Genomic DNA, 16,576 nt, shown 5'->3' with positions numbered 1-16,576 from the left:
AATTCCCCATGATTAGCTGAAGCGGAATATATATATACATATATATTATGGAAGTTACTAGTACATTACAAAGTGTTGCCACATAACAAGATATTTGACAAAAGTTGACATGAATACAAAAGTGGATTTCAAATGGCAGTTGCCATATTTCTGCTCTTGAATCCTAAACCAATCCTTATAGAGGGTGGACTTGAGGGTAGAGAGAATGGTAAGAGTCCAATCCTGGTTGTGAGAATTCTTGCAGGGCACCTGTAATGCTTGTAAAACATGGTGCCTGTGTACAGTCATTTTGGGTACTCCCAGAGCGATGATGGACATTTGCTCTAGGTTTCAGTGAAATCTGCACATTTTCTCCAGGCCTCAGTGAAAACTGAATTTGATGTGAACTTGTAACGTGGTTTGCATTCTTCCACTGGCAAACATGTTTTCTTGTTTCTGCATTGCTTCAAGGTCTGTTTTGAAGAAGGTGCCAACTGATATTTGATAGCATTGCGAGGGAATCTTTCAAAGCTGAAGAAAAGGCATGTAGCTGTTTTTGCGCTCTCATGAAAATGAGAAAGCTTTGCCGCCTTGAGGGTTGGCATAAGTCACTCCTCCCTTGGGCACATGGAAACTTTCAACAGGTAGAGACTTTGAAAAAGCCAGAAAGTTCTAGAAAATGCCATCATGCATTTGCAATGATTTCAAAAAGGGGGCACCCGAGCAGTCAGACAGACAAAGCTTTGCTGGAGGTTGGACGCATTGCTCAACGGCCCGTTAATGCAAAAGACCTCTCTGCCTGCCTGTGTGGGAGCTTTCCAGTGCAGTTTTCTGGCAAGATGAGGATGTACTTTAAAGCTGTGCCAACCGTGAAGTATTTTATCTAAACTATTTTTATTACTTATTATTCTTGTTGTTTTTATTCATTTCTGTGTGCTTTTGGTGAATAAATAGGCCATATAAGAGCCATTTTATAATCTAGCTGAGTGTGTATATATGCAAATAATTGTCTTCCAGCGTCTGAGGCTTGTTCATGTAGTGTGCTGGGGCTGTGAATATATATCCGTGCACTTATGGAGCAAAACAGCACCGCCCAATGTTGAAATCTTAATGGTGTCATCACTGGTATATAAGTGGATGCACTATGAGAGAAGGGGAAAGCTGCTAAAAATTAGCATCTGACAGCCGCAAGGAAACACCAAAGGACATTACTGCAATTGCATCTGGGTGGAGCTGTCTATTGCTAAAGAGATTCAAAAAATGGGCTCCTGGTTATGAACCTATTCTACCCAGGAGGGTTACTTTAAGACAAAAATTACAATTGAATAGGTACAAAGAAGAGTGCTCTAACGAAAACACACTGTTTCACCCCTTATTACCCTCTGCATTAAAGGAGAAAAAGAAAGAAACTCACTTTCTTTGTTGTTTGGAGAAAATAATAGTTTGTTTATCTATGCAGTTGAAAAAATCAACATAGAGTGAACAGTTCTCCAAACAGCATAACATCACAAGGTTTAATGAAACCAACCGTACAGGCTTATAGGATATATTTACAAACACATGGGGTCACAACAGTCGTGTAGGTAACGCAAACTCAAACAAAATACATAGTTTGTTATGGTGATTCATATACTTCAGTATAAAACAACACAATTAGACAAAGTAAGCAACAACAGAAAAAAAAGGGGTTCGTGAATTGACAATTGGTAGTGGACAGTGACAATGCACTGTTGTTCGGCGTGCGTCTACACCAAGGTGTTTCGGCCGTTTAGGTGGACCAATTATGTCCCAGCATACGTACGGCCTTCATCAGGACGAAGTGCTGCACGGAGTGGAATAGGTGCTGTGGATAATTATTTCCACTGGCACGAATTTCTAGTATTACGCCAGGCGTGGGAAGGATCTTAGTGTAATCCTCACTTGTGAGGATCTTGGAGTGGGATGGACTCTGATTTTAAATATGCCGCCAGGCCCCTTTCGAGCCCCGGAGTGAGTCAGCACATTTCTACAGCGCTCTCCACTGGCCCGCTATTCGTGATTCATGCACAAAGGTTTCCGCGCGAGGACCGCATATTTAAAATAAGAGTCCATCCCACTCCAAGATCCTCACAAGTGAGGATTACACTAAGATCCTTCCCACGCCTGGCGTAATACTAGAAATTCGTGCCAGTGGAAATAATTATCCACAGCACCTATTCCACCCCGTGCAGCACTTCGTCTTGATGAAGGCCGTACATATGCTGGGACATAATTGGTCCACCTAAACGGCCGAAACACCTTGGTGTAGACGCACCCCGAACAACAGTGCATTGTCACTGTCCACTACCAATTGTCAATTCACGAACCCCTTTTTTTTCTGTTGTTGCTTACTTTGTCTAATTGTGTTGTTTTATACTGAAGTATATGAATCACCATAACAAACTATGTATTTTGATTGAGTTTGCGTTACCTACACGACTGTTGTGTCAAACTATGTGACCCCATGTGTTTGTAAATATATCCTATAAGCCTGTACGGTTGGTTTCATTAAACCGTGTGATGTTATGCTGTTTGGAGAACTGTTCACTCTATGTTGATTTTTTCAACTGCATAGATAAACAAACTATTATTTTCTCCAAACAACAAAGAAAGTGAGTTTCTTTCTTTTTCTCCTTTAATGCAGAGGGTAATAAGGGGTGAAACAGTGTGTTTTCATTAGAGCACTCTTCTTTGTACCTATTCAATTGTAATTTTTGTCTATTGCTAAAGAGGCCTACACCTGACTGGGCCCTATGGTGAAGTGCTGAGGTTCATCCTTGAGAGTGGAGTGACCAGAACCCTGCCCTGTCCAGCAAGAGGGTCCTGAATTGCAGCTGTCTTTCCTGAACTTTAAACAGAGGTTTTAAATGTAAGTAGAATTGAACCATTTAAAGCAAAAGGTGGGGCAGTCTGCTTGCCTTAAATCCTTTCAGTTTATAGTGGGTATGGAGTGTGGGGGCATGGGGAATCAAAACTGTGTAGATCCTTAGCCCATTTAACTAAAAATGTTAATTTAATTAATTCAGCATTTGGCGGAACGCCACAGGGTAATTTTTGTTAAAATTCGCAATTAAAAAGCTCATTTACACTGTGTGCTGAAAACTATACCCTGTAATATAATTGTGTAATCTTATTGGTCCAGCTTCCCCCACACAGGACTTTACGTGGAGGGGGCCAGAACTCCAAAATTCCCCCAAATCATCTCAATCTTCCTGTCGAGCTACCACAACACAGACCAAAGCAGGGGGGAGTCTGAAAAACACAATTGCTAATCACCCTGTGTTTATTTTAAAGCAAACGTTAGGGTGAAATAATAATTGCCATATGCACAAATCTGTAAACCAAACTGGTAGCACTTTAAGCGCACAGGAAATTCAAAATTGATTTTGTTCATTGACCAGTGTTGATTATTTTTTGAAGTGAGTTCTGTAGAAAGTAAAGTATTGTGATTTGTATTTCCCAACCAATTTGTGTGATTTATTTCTGTAACAAAAAGTTTAGATGTGAACCACAAAGAAGGTAGCGTGTGTCATTTTAGTGTGATCTCCATTTTCAATTATTCAAATAAATACAAATATATTTCCTGTACACCGGCCTGGTTCTTGGCTCATTAGTAGCTCAGGGCCAGGCATCCAAGGGGAGTGAGATGAATTGGAAATAGGGCTGAATAAAGAACTGAACTGACATTAAACATTTTATTGTCCGACACCTGGCTTGGGGGTGGGGTGACTCCCCATGTTGAGGGTGGCCTCTCAATAAACCGTTACAAATCTTGTTAGCAGACTTCTATCAGGACATTAGTCTCAGCAACATGATGCTTCCCCAGAGGTAACATCCATCCACCCTTCAACTCCCCAATACCCGGTACAGCTGTACCCCTCCTCTGTGCCCCTCTGTATCCTACATTCTGTTTCCAATTGGTCGCAAATGTATGCATTATAAGACAGAGGTTGTTGATTGTCAGAGTCGCTGGCCACCATTGAATTCTGGTCAAGATACAACCAATTCAAGTTTTATTTGGGTGAATTATGAGTGAAGGGTTCACGTAGCCGAGGAACAAACATGTGTAATGTGTGCCCTGACCATGAGACTAGGACTATAGTAACAGAGGAAAGATCCTGATCATTGAATGTCCGTGCTTCCCAAATAACCTGACCCTTTTGCCACTTTTCCATGTTCCTCTACATTGGCACCCGGTCCATCCATTAAGCATCTCCAATGCCCGGCCAGTGCTTACCTCTAAGATGTGTGTGAGCAGAGATGGGTCTTGCTTGATCTTGATGCAGACAGCAGTGAGGAACTGGGACTCTTCCTTCTCGGCAGATGGGCCAAGGGCATCTCCACCCAGGCGGATGAGCTTCTAAAAGTGTACACAGAGTCATGAGTGATATACCCATTCATTACACACACACAAACACACACACACACGCACGCACGCACGCACACACACACACGCACGCACGCACGGGTGCAGACCTGCTGACGCATTTGAACTTAAAGGATCCCTTGCATCGATTGTGATAGCCCCCACCGGTGCACAGCAGATCCAACCCCGCTCACACACTCAGATGACACACCAGTGCACAGCAACTATAAAATACCACTGACTCATATGCAAGTCACACATGTGGGAACCTGCCTGTATAATTTCTCTTTGTAAAATAGCTTGAATAAGGCACGGTTGTAGACTTCTAGAAGGCTATGGAATGTGTACTGTATACATAGTTAAAAAAGACAAACCGAAAGCCGGAACACAGCATCAGTCAAGTCACTTATAAAATAAGCGGTTTATTAACACAGCAGCTTAACATACTCCACATTATAATGAAGCAAATCCAAATGTTCTATCACAAAACATTTCAAAGTTATGTTGATATAGAAGTACCATGTTAAATTAAACTCAAGAATATTGAAATTCAATTGGTAACGAGATTACATCAGTGGTTTACTGACCACACTATTGAAGGTACAGGTACAGGAACAGATGAAAAGCCAGCCTCTTGACTGGGGGATGGAACCAATATATCTGAAACATGGGTTCACCGGACAACTGTGAAAGAAGGGCAAGAAACCAACAGGGTAAAGGAGGAAAACAGGGGCTTAGAGGCGGGGCTTCAGTTTGTACATAGTAATAATGGAGCCCAATGTTAATCAATGAGGAGTTCTAGAGAACAAGTGAGAACAAAAAGGTATATTTCCTAGGGTATACCACAGGATGCAGGCTGGTAAAGGCGAGGGGAGGCAAGGTACTGTGAGCCATTACTTCCCAGGGTTGCAGGACCTACATTGAACCTTAGAAAGTTTTCAGGGCTAAGCTTCAAACAAGCAGAGGCGCCAGATGGACAACAAAGGTGGCAAGACAGGGTCCACTCGGTTTAAGCCAGCTACGAACAGCGAAGGACAGGGGCTCTCTAGGTGTAGGCCCTCGAAGAAGACTCTAAGCTGCATTCATACACACTGTTCCAGGTGCATTGTGCAATGGGCACTCCTATAGAATTACTTTTGTCACTAAACAAAAAACACGCATATACATTAATAAGGAAGGTGATTAGAGTCAGGTTCTCAGAGCAGCAACATCGCTCCAGTAAAATAAGCACAGGAGAGACACCACTACAGCCAGACAATACAACAGAGCTAAACGTTCCAATGATATACCTGTTACAGAAATATTCCAGAAAGCCTCTAGTGGAGTATTTTCGAAGGTCAACCTTGTGGTGTCAGCACAATGTGCCTATCAAGTAATTCTAAACTCTCTAAAATGGTAGTGTGACGAAACAGTAAGTCCTCGGTTTTAGGAGGGGGTGGATTGGTATCAGAGTGCACTTAGAACCAGACACATACTCAATAAAATACACATTTACTACACTGTAAATAGTGGGGTTTTTTAAAATGTATTGTTTGTGTGCTTTGGTTTTGAGCTAACCTTTCACATATACATATGTATAAGATCCAAACATAAAATTTCGATCAAATGTATATACAGAAAATGTTCAATAATGTTGCCAATTGCAATTTCATAAATAATGTTAAGACCAATTTTGTACCCACACAATCCATCTGATGCTTAATATTCTTACAGAAGTTAAAATGTATATAAATACCATGTATTTAGTAGTGCATAAAGGTCAATGACTGTCAAATAAGTACTTTGTGGAAATATACCAACTATACAGTAAACATTTAATCCCATTCCCTCCAGAAACCTTATATAGAAGACAAACCCTGACAGTGAAGTGCTAGAATTATATGGCTTTTGAAAGGAGGGAGGAAAGGGGTCAGACAATTCAGTAAACAATGGTAATTCAATAAAGAAGTACAGTAATGGGCCAGAAGAGGTCCCAATTCACCCAACAACACAAGTAGAAAACATGTATACATTAACACTATTATTTGAAAGGCAAAAATGTGAACTGCAGTCATTTATTATAGTAATTTATAATTCAGGAAACTGCAGGTTCCCAAGGGGAACCAGGGAAAATGTCCAAGTCCAGATAAGTACCTGTTATAGTCACTTTCTAAGAGTTCCCAAAGATCTCCACTGTAGGACACAATGGGACAACCCGAGAATGCCTGCCGCAGTTATGAGGAAAAGTGAGGCATGTTCTTACTCTTACACACAGGTGCAGTACAAAGGACAACCAGCCAGCTGGGGAATCTGTGGCACTCCCCAAAAGAAGTGTTCCAGCAGAAAGTTGGAGAACCAGCAGGACAGGGAGAGCTGGTTACCAGTGAGTGCTCAAGGTGCACACTCCTTATTGGGATCCATGATGGGGAGAGGGATGTAAAACCCCACTTCTCCCGGTCACTGGAGAATGGGAAGAACTATGAGCTTGGGGATCTAAGGACCAGGGACAGGTACTCACATCACTGACTGCTGCAAAACAGCCCAGGCTTAGCAGGTGCTCAGGTATGTTTTCCGGTTGAGATTAGATCCATATAGCAGTGGTTGGGGTCTCTATATGGAGCGACTCAAACTCACCATCTAGCCTGGACCCAATGAATAAATCACCTTGACAGATGACCCACGAGGCAAGGAACAGGGCAGCAGCTACAGCAGCTAAAGGAGCACTCTGCAGAACCCTGCAAGGATCACAGGTCAGCCCAGGGGAGCAGAGGGCATCCAGCCAACCAGCAAGGGAACGGTCAGGCAAGGAAGACAATGTCTGGAGGCAACCTAAAATGCCCCATGACAGAGCAATGGCAGAGCAGCTAGCAGCCAAACTGATTTTCAGGCTATGACAACAAGGAGAGACCTTCTACTTTTAGGCACTTGGGCCGGAAGGAGGCAGTCAGTGGCAAAACAAATGGGGAGTGAGGAAGAGTCCAGCAAATAAAACCAGTCAAACCAGCAAGGAAGACTGGGCAAATTACAGGAAAAACACAGAAATACACTCCACCAGCACAGAAGAACAGGGCTGAAAGATCAAAGGAATAGGGCCACAGCCAGTACGGCACCATTAGGATCCTCAGCAGCAATTCATCTTAGCAACGGTCTTCAAGGGAGTTCAGGTTGGATCAGAGAATGTTCAAGGTCTACCCATGTACCTACTCATTCACTAAGGGTGGGCCTAAAACAGCCCACAAATCACAATCCAGGAAACAAACACAGATTTGGAAGACCAGCCAACCAGAGCTGGCCACAACCACTCCCATACACATAGGCAATCACACTCTGTAGAGTGGGCTGCCTGAGGTACTTTAAACCAGTTTTCACTGGCCAAATCCTAAACGAAGGAGGCCTTTGTGGGCTTGCGTGAGGTTAAGTCAGCAAAATTGCCATTTGGGCCATGCCTCATGATCCATACAGACAAAGGCTACTAACCAAAATGGTCGGGCGAGAATTAAAAAAGTACATTAGTATCCTAATAGCGACCATGTAGACGCATTGGGATACTTACACAGTAAAAGTGGCTACAGTCCTGGTGTAAACAAAACTAAATTACAACTACTACAAGCATACTTCCCATAACACTTTGAGGATCACAGAATTACCCAGGACCAAAATCGGGTGCTTCAAAAGTACCCCTGCCATTTTACCCTTAGGGGCTCCTAAGGGCGCATATTAGACAAAGGGATGCCGTGACAGGGGGGCTTTAATAGAAGATCCCCTAGCCACAAAAAGAACATTGAAAAAAGTTAGGCATTCCAAAAATTTGATTTTTGGCCTGACAATACCTTCTGCGAGCCAAGCCACAATTAAATGCATGAAAACCGGTGCATGGAATCACTGGCCAGTCCAGTTGATCAGTTGGTCAGTCGTGGACATTGGAACTGGTATGTAAAAATGTCTGCTTGCATACAGGACTCAGGTCGAGGATTCTCTCTCTCTACTGACTTGAACTACGGTTCCCAAGGGTGTTCAACCTACCAGCGCTTTGAGATCATACCAATGATACATAAGGCGCTATATAAATGACAAGTAACATAGCATAACATAACATATACACTGGTGGACCGAATCCCCCCTCTTCTTTCAATTCAATTGGTATGTTAATGAGCCCCCCACCTTTTTCTTTTGGACTTGACTCCTGGTTGCATAGTATACAAAGATAGACATGTACTGGAGGCAGTCAAGAAATAGCGAGCATCAGGAAAGCCAATTCAATAAAAACCCCAGTTGATTAATGTTCTGGTTGCAGTTATGTGGGGGCAACGTGAAGCCAGCCACCCTATGTCCCCAGAAAATGTTATGTGGAGCAGACACTCACCTGCACAGGTCGGTGCACGTTAATGTAGTGCAAAAGTGGACGTTGCACCTGTCCGAGGACACGGCTGAAGAAAAGGAGAACTTGCTGTTTCATTCCCGGAGGATACTGGTGACAAAAAGAGAAGGGAACCATTATTGACTGGCAGAGTTTATTTACAAGCACACAAACAATCCTGCCTTCCTCACAGACTTGTAAGCTGCATACTGTCGCAGGTAAGAACAAAAGACGAGTGTAGCACACAACTGAGGTCCACTGTGAGACATGGTCAACATCAAATACTCAATTCTGGGAATTTGGCAATTATTAGTATAAAGAGGCATGCCTATATCCGGGTCATGATGGGTTTCATGACCTGTGATTTATCATGAAATGTTGTTCTAAACAGCTATTTTTGGGAATTCTGTAGGTCCTTTTTAGGGTCCCCTTGGCATTTTGCTTTTTCCCTCTTTTTAATCTTTGATCACTAACCTATTTTTGGTGGTCAGAGAGACTTCTACCAAAGACCCCTGCCACTGCATCCTTTTTCACTCATTAAATAAATTACATTTGGTTTTTGGGTTCCAGCATGTAAGCATGGGATCGTGTATGAAACCTATGCTACTCAGCGCTATCTTGATTCCAAGAGGAGTGTGTTGCTCCTGAACTATCCCCCGGTTCCATTAAGAGACCATGCTCGTGGGTTGCCCATATGGCACCGAGGGTGAGAGGTGCTTCTTTAGTACTCTGTTTCTGCCCTACAGTGCTACTATAACCCTACATTGGCAGGTGATGTTTAGTTTTGGCTTCACCAGGGGTGCAAGCTGATATAAAGCATTGGTAGCCCAATGTACCTCTTGGAAGCCAGTGGGGTCAATTAATTATTTTAGGTCAAACTCGCATCCTTTTTGTTTTAGGGTCTTCCTTTGTTCGGGGGAGCCATGAGGCAGGCCTAGAATTTCTGTTGTGCACGCATGGGTTCTCTGTGAGCCCAGCCATACAGCCTCTAAGGTCATTTGAACTGGTGCAGATCAGTTCCTGGACAGGCCATCCCTTGCGGATGGTCTGGGATGAGTTGTGAATTTGGGCCTAACCAGATTGGCTGGCCAGCTAACCTTTTGATTCGAGCCCCATAGTATGATTAGGCCGGCGTGTGTGCGTTTGTTTATAGGTATAATTAAGGGGGGCTCTGGTCCTTTAGTCACCACTGTTGGGATTTTCAGAAGAATCATGTATACAACCATTGATTCATTTTTAAGAACAGGTTTGGCCATACTGGCTATACCCTGCATACTGGGCTGATCACGTATTGGGATTTTTGGCTGATGGTAGTCCATTTTGGGCCTCTTCCATCTTCTTACTGGTGCCACTTGTGTGCTGGGTCAGGCCTTCCATGCTGGCTCTGTCTCCAGTTTGTTTTCCACTTTACCACCAAGGTTGTCCTTCCTTGGTATTGGTTGCTGCTGTCACCTGGAAGGCTGTTGGGCCTCCAAAACCCAGCCTCATTGGTTCTTCAGGGGCGTCCTGGGTCACTACCACTGTAGTCTTCGACATGCAACCGTTTTCTGTGGCTGGGCTCACTCTCTGTTTGTTCTCTCCTGTTCCCCTTCCTTGCCTTGTCGCGCTCTGAAACACTTGTGTACGAGCGCGATTCAAATAAAATATCATATCATATCATATCAAGCTGCTGGACCCTGCTATGCCGGGTTCACCGGCCTTTTTGTAGCCCGCCACAGCAGTGTTATTTCTTCTGGCTTGAGGAGCTCCATCCAAGGAAGGCAGTTTGTTCTCTTTTTCGATTTTGAGGTTGTCGTTGACCTGATGTTCAAGTCCCTGGGAGGTTGCATCCTCAAAACTGCACCTGGAAAAGGAACTTTGTATTTACTGGGTTGTTTAGCCTTCCTGGAATCGGCTTTCCGGGAACAAATACAGTGAGTGAGCACCTTTGGGCACTGTGGTGGTGGGTTATTCACAATACTTACCCTCAGGGGTCCCTGTTGCTTGTGGTCGAGACTATTCGCACACGGGTCTCAACAGCATTTTCCCATTGGTTTCCATTAGGGGTTTTTCTTCTCTGCTACATCTTCTTCTGGGGCTCTTGGTTTTCAAACCTGCCTCTGGAGCTCTTTATTGAGGTCTCCTCCGGTCCTCCCTAGGTTGTTTGCTGTCTCACCCGGGCCTGTGGGATAGAAGTGGGACTTACCTCGCCCTTCCCGCCCACTGATATGAAACTCTGCCAAGTTACTTTGGTGTTACTTACCTGTCCCAGGACATTCTTCCTGCATCCAGATTGGACCCTGGGAGATTTAGGCCAAGGACTGAAATTCTAACATGTACCTGTGAGTTTTAATGAATTTTTAAAGGTATGTGTTCCACTTCTGCTAAAGTGAATGTGTGATTACACTAATTCTGGTGAGATTGTATCCAAGTGTAATATCTTCGTGGGTTGAGTCGAAATGGCTCTGGCCTTCTGGCGGCCTCTGGCTTTATTTTTTTATTTTGTTCACCCTCTAGGCCCTTCATTTACTGGGATATGTGCATTCGTTTTTTCCCCAATCCTATGTCCAAGAGGTCTAAAATTACTGTGACTTTGTTAGTGTTGGCACTGGGATCCTGTTTTGACTAGAACAACTATGGGCCTCATTACATGGTAGGCGGTAAACCATGGTGCTTTTAGCACCATGGTTGCCGCCGGTACCATACCGGTACCACCATGGAGAAGGGGAATTACCACCCCATTCCAAGGTTGGCGGGGCGGTAATTCCCCCTTTCTCCATGGCCCTTCCCCATTCCCATTTTTGCCCCATAGGGCATAATGGGAATGGGGAAGGAGCTAATTACGGTACCACAAATTACGGTACCGTAATTAGCACCAAGGTCCCTTTGCGTGTCCCAACTTTAACGGCTGGTCTACACCAGCTGTTAAGGTCGGGTCCCGCAGAGGGACCTCGTAGTAAGGCGGTAAGGGTTACCGGTCACCGGTACCCTTACCGGTCACCGTTAACCCTTACCGCCTTCTGTTTAATGAGGCCCTATATGTTTTAATATCCAATTCCCTTCTCTTCCCACCCCTTGGACCAGATTCTCAAAAAGGAGCGCAAATGAAAAGGCGCAGAGAGTGTATATTTTTCATTTTGTGCTCATAGCTGAAGTTCGCAGGCACCTTACTCTCAAAGTAATCTGCGTATTTAATGAGAGGATGGATAGTGTTCCAAAGATGCGGTTTAAACCATGGCTGTCACACTGAAAGAAAAAAACATAACAGGATAAACAATGGCCCTGTCATGATTTGTGCCTTCCTCTGTGCGCAGGGGGATTACCCTAAACTTCGGCGCAATTTAAAGCGCATCCATTTGTGAATTTGGAATGCACTTTTAAATGCACAAAAACACCTCCTCAGAAAAGGCCATCTGAATTTAGCGCATTTTCAATGAGCTCATTCAGATGCCCTTTGAGAATCAGGCTACTCCTTTTTTTGGTGCAAGTATGGAGAATCTGGCTCCTTGGCTTTACATGTAATGTTCCTATCACCTCTGATATAATATATGTTTGGGGTGTGTTTTTATGACATTTACTGTTTTCATAATACAGTTGGATATATTTTTACTGTATGTTTCGTTTACTAAAGTACTTATTTAAATAATAGAAGTATATATATATATATATGCATAACTTAATAAAGTTATATACTTTTTCAGTACAGCTTATTTTGAGAGAGGTTTAGCTTCCTTTTTGGATTGGGTGCTCTGCCACACTTTAAAGTTAGAGTCTGTACAGCCCTCAGAAGAGGGTGTGCAACAAATGCCTGAACAGGGTTTTTATACAGACCTTGCCGCATGAGCAGTTTCTGCCCTTAACACATATCTGATGGGGGAGTCCTATAGTGGTTCCAGCTCTTGGTTTGGTCAATTCAAGTCCTTGTTTGACTGATTAGCAGGGAGATGGAAGACCAGATGGTCGCATGTCAACACTAGTATTTGGCCTTAATAAAGGGCCTTTTGATGGGGCTTCAGTGACTACGGATTAGGCTGGGCTCAGTAGCAGTAGACTTGTCCATAAGGGGAAATTGTGACAGGCTACTGCTTCTGAAAGTCCAGCCTGGTTAGGACAGAACCAGTCACATGTTCGACATTAAGGAGTACGTTACTTTACTGTAACTCCTGTTCTCCAGCATTGGTATCTTTCATGGATTCACATGGTTTGAATATTCCCTGTCGTCAGGCTGGGAATCCTCGGTAATCTCAGTATTACATACATATTATAAAGAAAAAACAGCTCTATTTTGTAGTCTATCACTGCCCTTTTGGGTGTATTTAGCCCTAGCCAATAGGATGACTAGTAGCTGGCCCCATGATGGAGGCCATCTTCAGATTCCAACCCTGGAGTAACTACTTCAGGGCGCATGTGAATCCATGAAAGATACCAATGCCGGGGAACAGGAGTTACGGTTAAGCAACATACTCCTCCAGCATTGGATCTTTCATGGATTCACATGCTTTGAATGGAATAGACAGCAGTTACACAGAGAAACTGTGGTATTCAGGGAGAAAGGCCTACCTTATTGGACCAGGCGCTGCAGCATGGCTCTCCCATCTCTGGCTTCTGCTTCATTCTGCCCTTCTAGACAATAGTGCCTCGCAAACGTGTGGCACGGTTAACAGGGCCTTTTGCAGATGTCGGCCAACAGGGCCCCCAACTACATTGCTGCTGATGCTCAAACTGCTCTGGCGTAACGGGCACAAAGCAGACCTTGAAGGGGTTTCTTTGCTTCTGTGCAACATCTGGAAATTGCCAGTGTGACCCACCAGTCTATGCCTTGTTTGGAGATGACTTTGCCTTTGTTAGGAGGTACAAATGCCACAAATAGTTCCAATGTCAGCCTAAATGACTTTGTCTTTGTCCAGATAAAACGTAATGGCTCTAGGAAATTCTAAGGAATGGACAGCTATCTCCACAGGGGTTGATAGAGTTGAGAAGAAAGCTGGCAGGACTATCACCGACTGTACATGAAAATCAGTGAGCACTTTCGGGACTAAACGTGGATTAGTCCTTAAAATCACTTGGTCGTTTTGTGAAGCAGAGAAATGGCTCTTTTATCGACAGCGCCTGTATTTCAGATGTTCTTCTGAATGAGGTCACTGCTGGGAGAATTGTGAACTTCCAAGATACATAGCTCATGTGCGTTGTAGCCATGGGTTCGAACAGCAACTTCATGAGTGTAGTCAAGACTGTATTTAAGCTCCATTGGGGTGGCATTTTGTTACTAGATGGGTACGTGCGAAACAGCCCCCCCATGAAATGCTCTACGATTTGTTCACTATAGAGCGGCGAGTGGCCTCCCCATCTATTATGTCTTGAAAATCTCTGACAGGTGCACCTTTATGGAGGAATGCGATAAGCCACGCCTTGCTAGTTTTAGTAGGCATGGTAACAATTTGTGTGGTGCGATGTTTAGAGGATTTAGTTGGTCCTGGCTGCACCAGGTACAGTAAAGAGTACATTTGTAACTTCAGGATTTGTTAGTGAACTATGCTCTCTAACCTCCTGTAGGATTTCCCTGCTATCTTGAGATATTGGTACATGACCAAACTCTATGAAATCAGGAGCCATGCATTGAGGTTCAGAGATCCCAGAACTTTCCTGTTTGGGGAAAGCAAGTCTGGGGCTAACCCCAGTGGAATGGGACATTCCTGCTTTAGATAAAGAACGTCCGAATACCAGGCTTGCCTCGGCCATGCCAGGCTATTAGAGTGATTTTGCACCATGAAAAAAGAAATTGACAGCATTTGGTTAACTTTGGGTATCACAGGAAGGGGGGTAAACGCGTACATCCCTTTTCAGGACAGTGTGAAGGCATCTCCTAGACAGCCCTTTTGGGTGCATCTGCTGGCAAAGCTGAGGCATTTCTTGTTCTCTAGAGTTGCAAAGTTGTCTATTGGGGGTATGCCCCATCATTTCAAAACCTTTTTCAGCTGTTTGTTAGCTGCCATTCGTGGCATTGGTCTTTTGCTCTGCTGAGGTGATCCGCGATTGCGTTCCGCTTGCCTGGTAGATGAAATGCTTGCAGCATTATGCGATTGCCATTTGTCCAATGCAACAATGCCTATGCCTCATGTGATAACGTCATGGACTGGGTACAGCCTTGCTTCCTTATATAGTACATGGAGCTCCTAATATCTGTTAATAGCCTTACAACTGTTCCCTTGAGCACTGGCTTGAATGAGTGGAACGCTTTGATGCAGCTATGAGCCCCGGGACATTTATGTGTAATTTTACTTCCTCTGCTTTCCACTGTCCCCTGATTATGATTATTATTTATATCTTCTTACACGCAACACTCCCATAGGCCTCAGTGGCACATCAAATACCACAAACAACCAACAACAAAGACATCAGCGATTGAGGACATTATTAATCAATATCCAGGAAGTCATAAGAGATCTGAAAAGAACACACTAATCATTGAAGTTAAAGAGATGGGTTTTTAGCGCCTTCTTAAAAGCTCAAGGCATTAGGAACAGCACAACGCATAGGTGTTAAGTTGTTCCAGAGGTTAGGTGCACACGTATTGAAGCTTGTGCCACCAAAGCTTTTTAATTTGAAACAAGGGTGGCAGAGCTCATTTCCCCCATAAACTGAATACAGGGGCATCCTGCAACCTATCAGTAAGATAACTAGGAGCAATTCCTACACTGCATTTGTATGTGAGAGTACACATTTTATATGAAACGGTTTGTCAAACCGGAACCAATGTAGAGAACTTTTGGCCTCCGTTACATGGTTCTTCCTGCTTAGTCCACAAACTGCTCTCACCGCACCATTTTGAACAACCTGTAAGGTCGTAAGATTGGTTTCCGATGTTCCTGCCAGTAGGCTTACAATAGTCCATTTTCAAATTGACATGTGCACATGCCAAGAAAGACAGGTTGTTAGCAGATATGTATGGCTTAATCTAATGGAGCAACTTGATGGTATACGCACACATTGATCTTAGATGTGCTATGTTCTTCTTCATTGATAAGTTGGAGTCAAAGCAAACTCCCAAGGTCTTGATGGACAATACAACAGGGATAATAGTCAGAGATCTTAAATTGATCATCTCGCTAATCTAGTTCATTCAGACGTTGAGCAGACCCCACAATAAGTAACTTTGTCTTACTGTCATTAGGAGCAAAGGAGTTCATGGCCATCCATGTCTGAATCAGTGAGTAGGTTTGGTTTATGATAGACTAGTCAAGATTCATAGTTCACGGTCAGCTGGAACACAATCTGGGTATCATCCGTATAGTTGGTATACTTCACCCCAGCACTGTGAAGAAGATCAGTCAAAAAGATCAAATAATGGACAAGTGTAAATCTTTAAGAGTACAGTTGATGCACAGGTCGCCTGCGTGGGCTTCCCATCATGTTAAGGATGCGTCCATTACTATTGTATGCTGAAACACGATTTCCTGCAGGGCCATCCCCCTTGTCACATGGTGCAGGTTGGCACAGCACTGAAGTTGGTGAGCAAGGTGTGTCATGATCTGCACTGTGTCGCTCCACGTTCCGCTTATTTGGGACCACTGGTCTGATATGAACTCTTTTAACAGTCTCATCCGTAACCTGCAATGAGGGATGAGCGGAACGCATGATGACAAGGTTACCAGTAGCTGCATACATTTCCTCAATGATAGGCATTTTCCCTGCTGGAATGTGGTTACTCCTCCGCAGGGGATAGACTCCACTCTTTCCTGTGAGGGAAGGACCCAGACTGTTTTTAGCAAACAGCGCTCCCAACAAGACCAAATTGGTGGAGGGCACTATGCATGATTTGTTGTAATTGATTGAGAATCCGAGTTGTTTGAGCGTGTGCATTGTATGCAGTAAAGTGCGCCACACCTCCTGCTTTGCTA

General features: G+C 43.8%; 1 protein-coding gene across 2 annotated transcripts in view; it reads right to left on the bottom strand.

The window, feature by feature from the left end:
- Positions 1-16,576, bottom strand: part of FHIP2B (FHF complex subunit HOOK interacting protein 2B) — a 416,121-nt gene that overhangs the window by 312,778 nt on the left and 86,767 nt on the right. For both annotated transcript variants that reach the window (XM_069617737.1, XM_069617736.1), the window contains exons 4-5: positions 8,706-8,810; positions 4,235-4,357 (exon numbers count right to left, since the gene is read on the bottom strand). In XM_069617737.1, coding sequence (XP_069473838.1) covers positions 4,235-4,357; positions 8,706-8,810 — 228 coding nt within the window. The remainder of the gene's footprint in view (positions 1-4,234; positions 4,358-8,705; positions 8,811-16,576) is intronic.

The sequence above is a fragment of the Ambystoma mexicanum genome, chromosome 10, assembly GCF_040938575.1.
Source record: "Ambystoma mexicanum isolate Mex_15411 chromosome 10, UKY_AmexF1_1, whole genome shotgun sequence".
NCBI lineage: Eukaryota > Metazoa > Chordata > Amphibia > Caudata > Ambystomatidae > Ambystoma > Ambystoma mexicanum.
The sequence above is the reverse complement of the archived record's forward strand: the minus strand, read 5'-3'. Positions and strand labels throughout refer to the sequence as shown.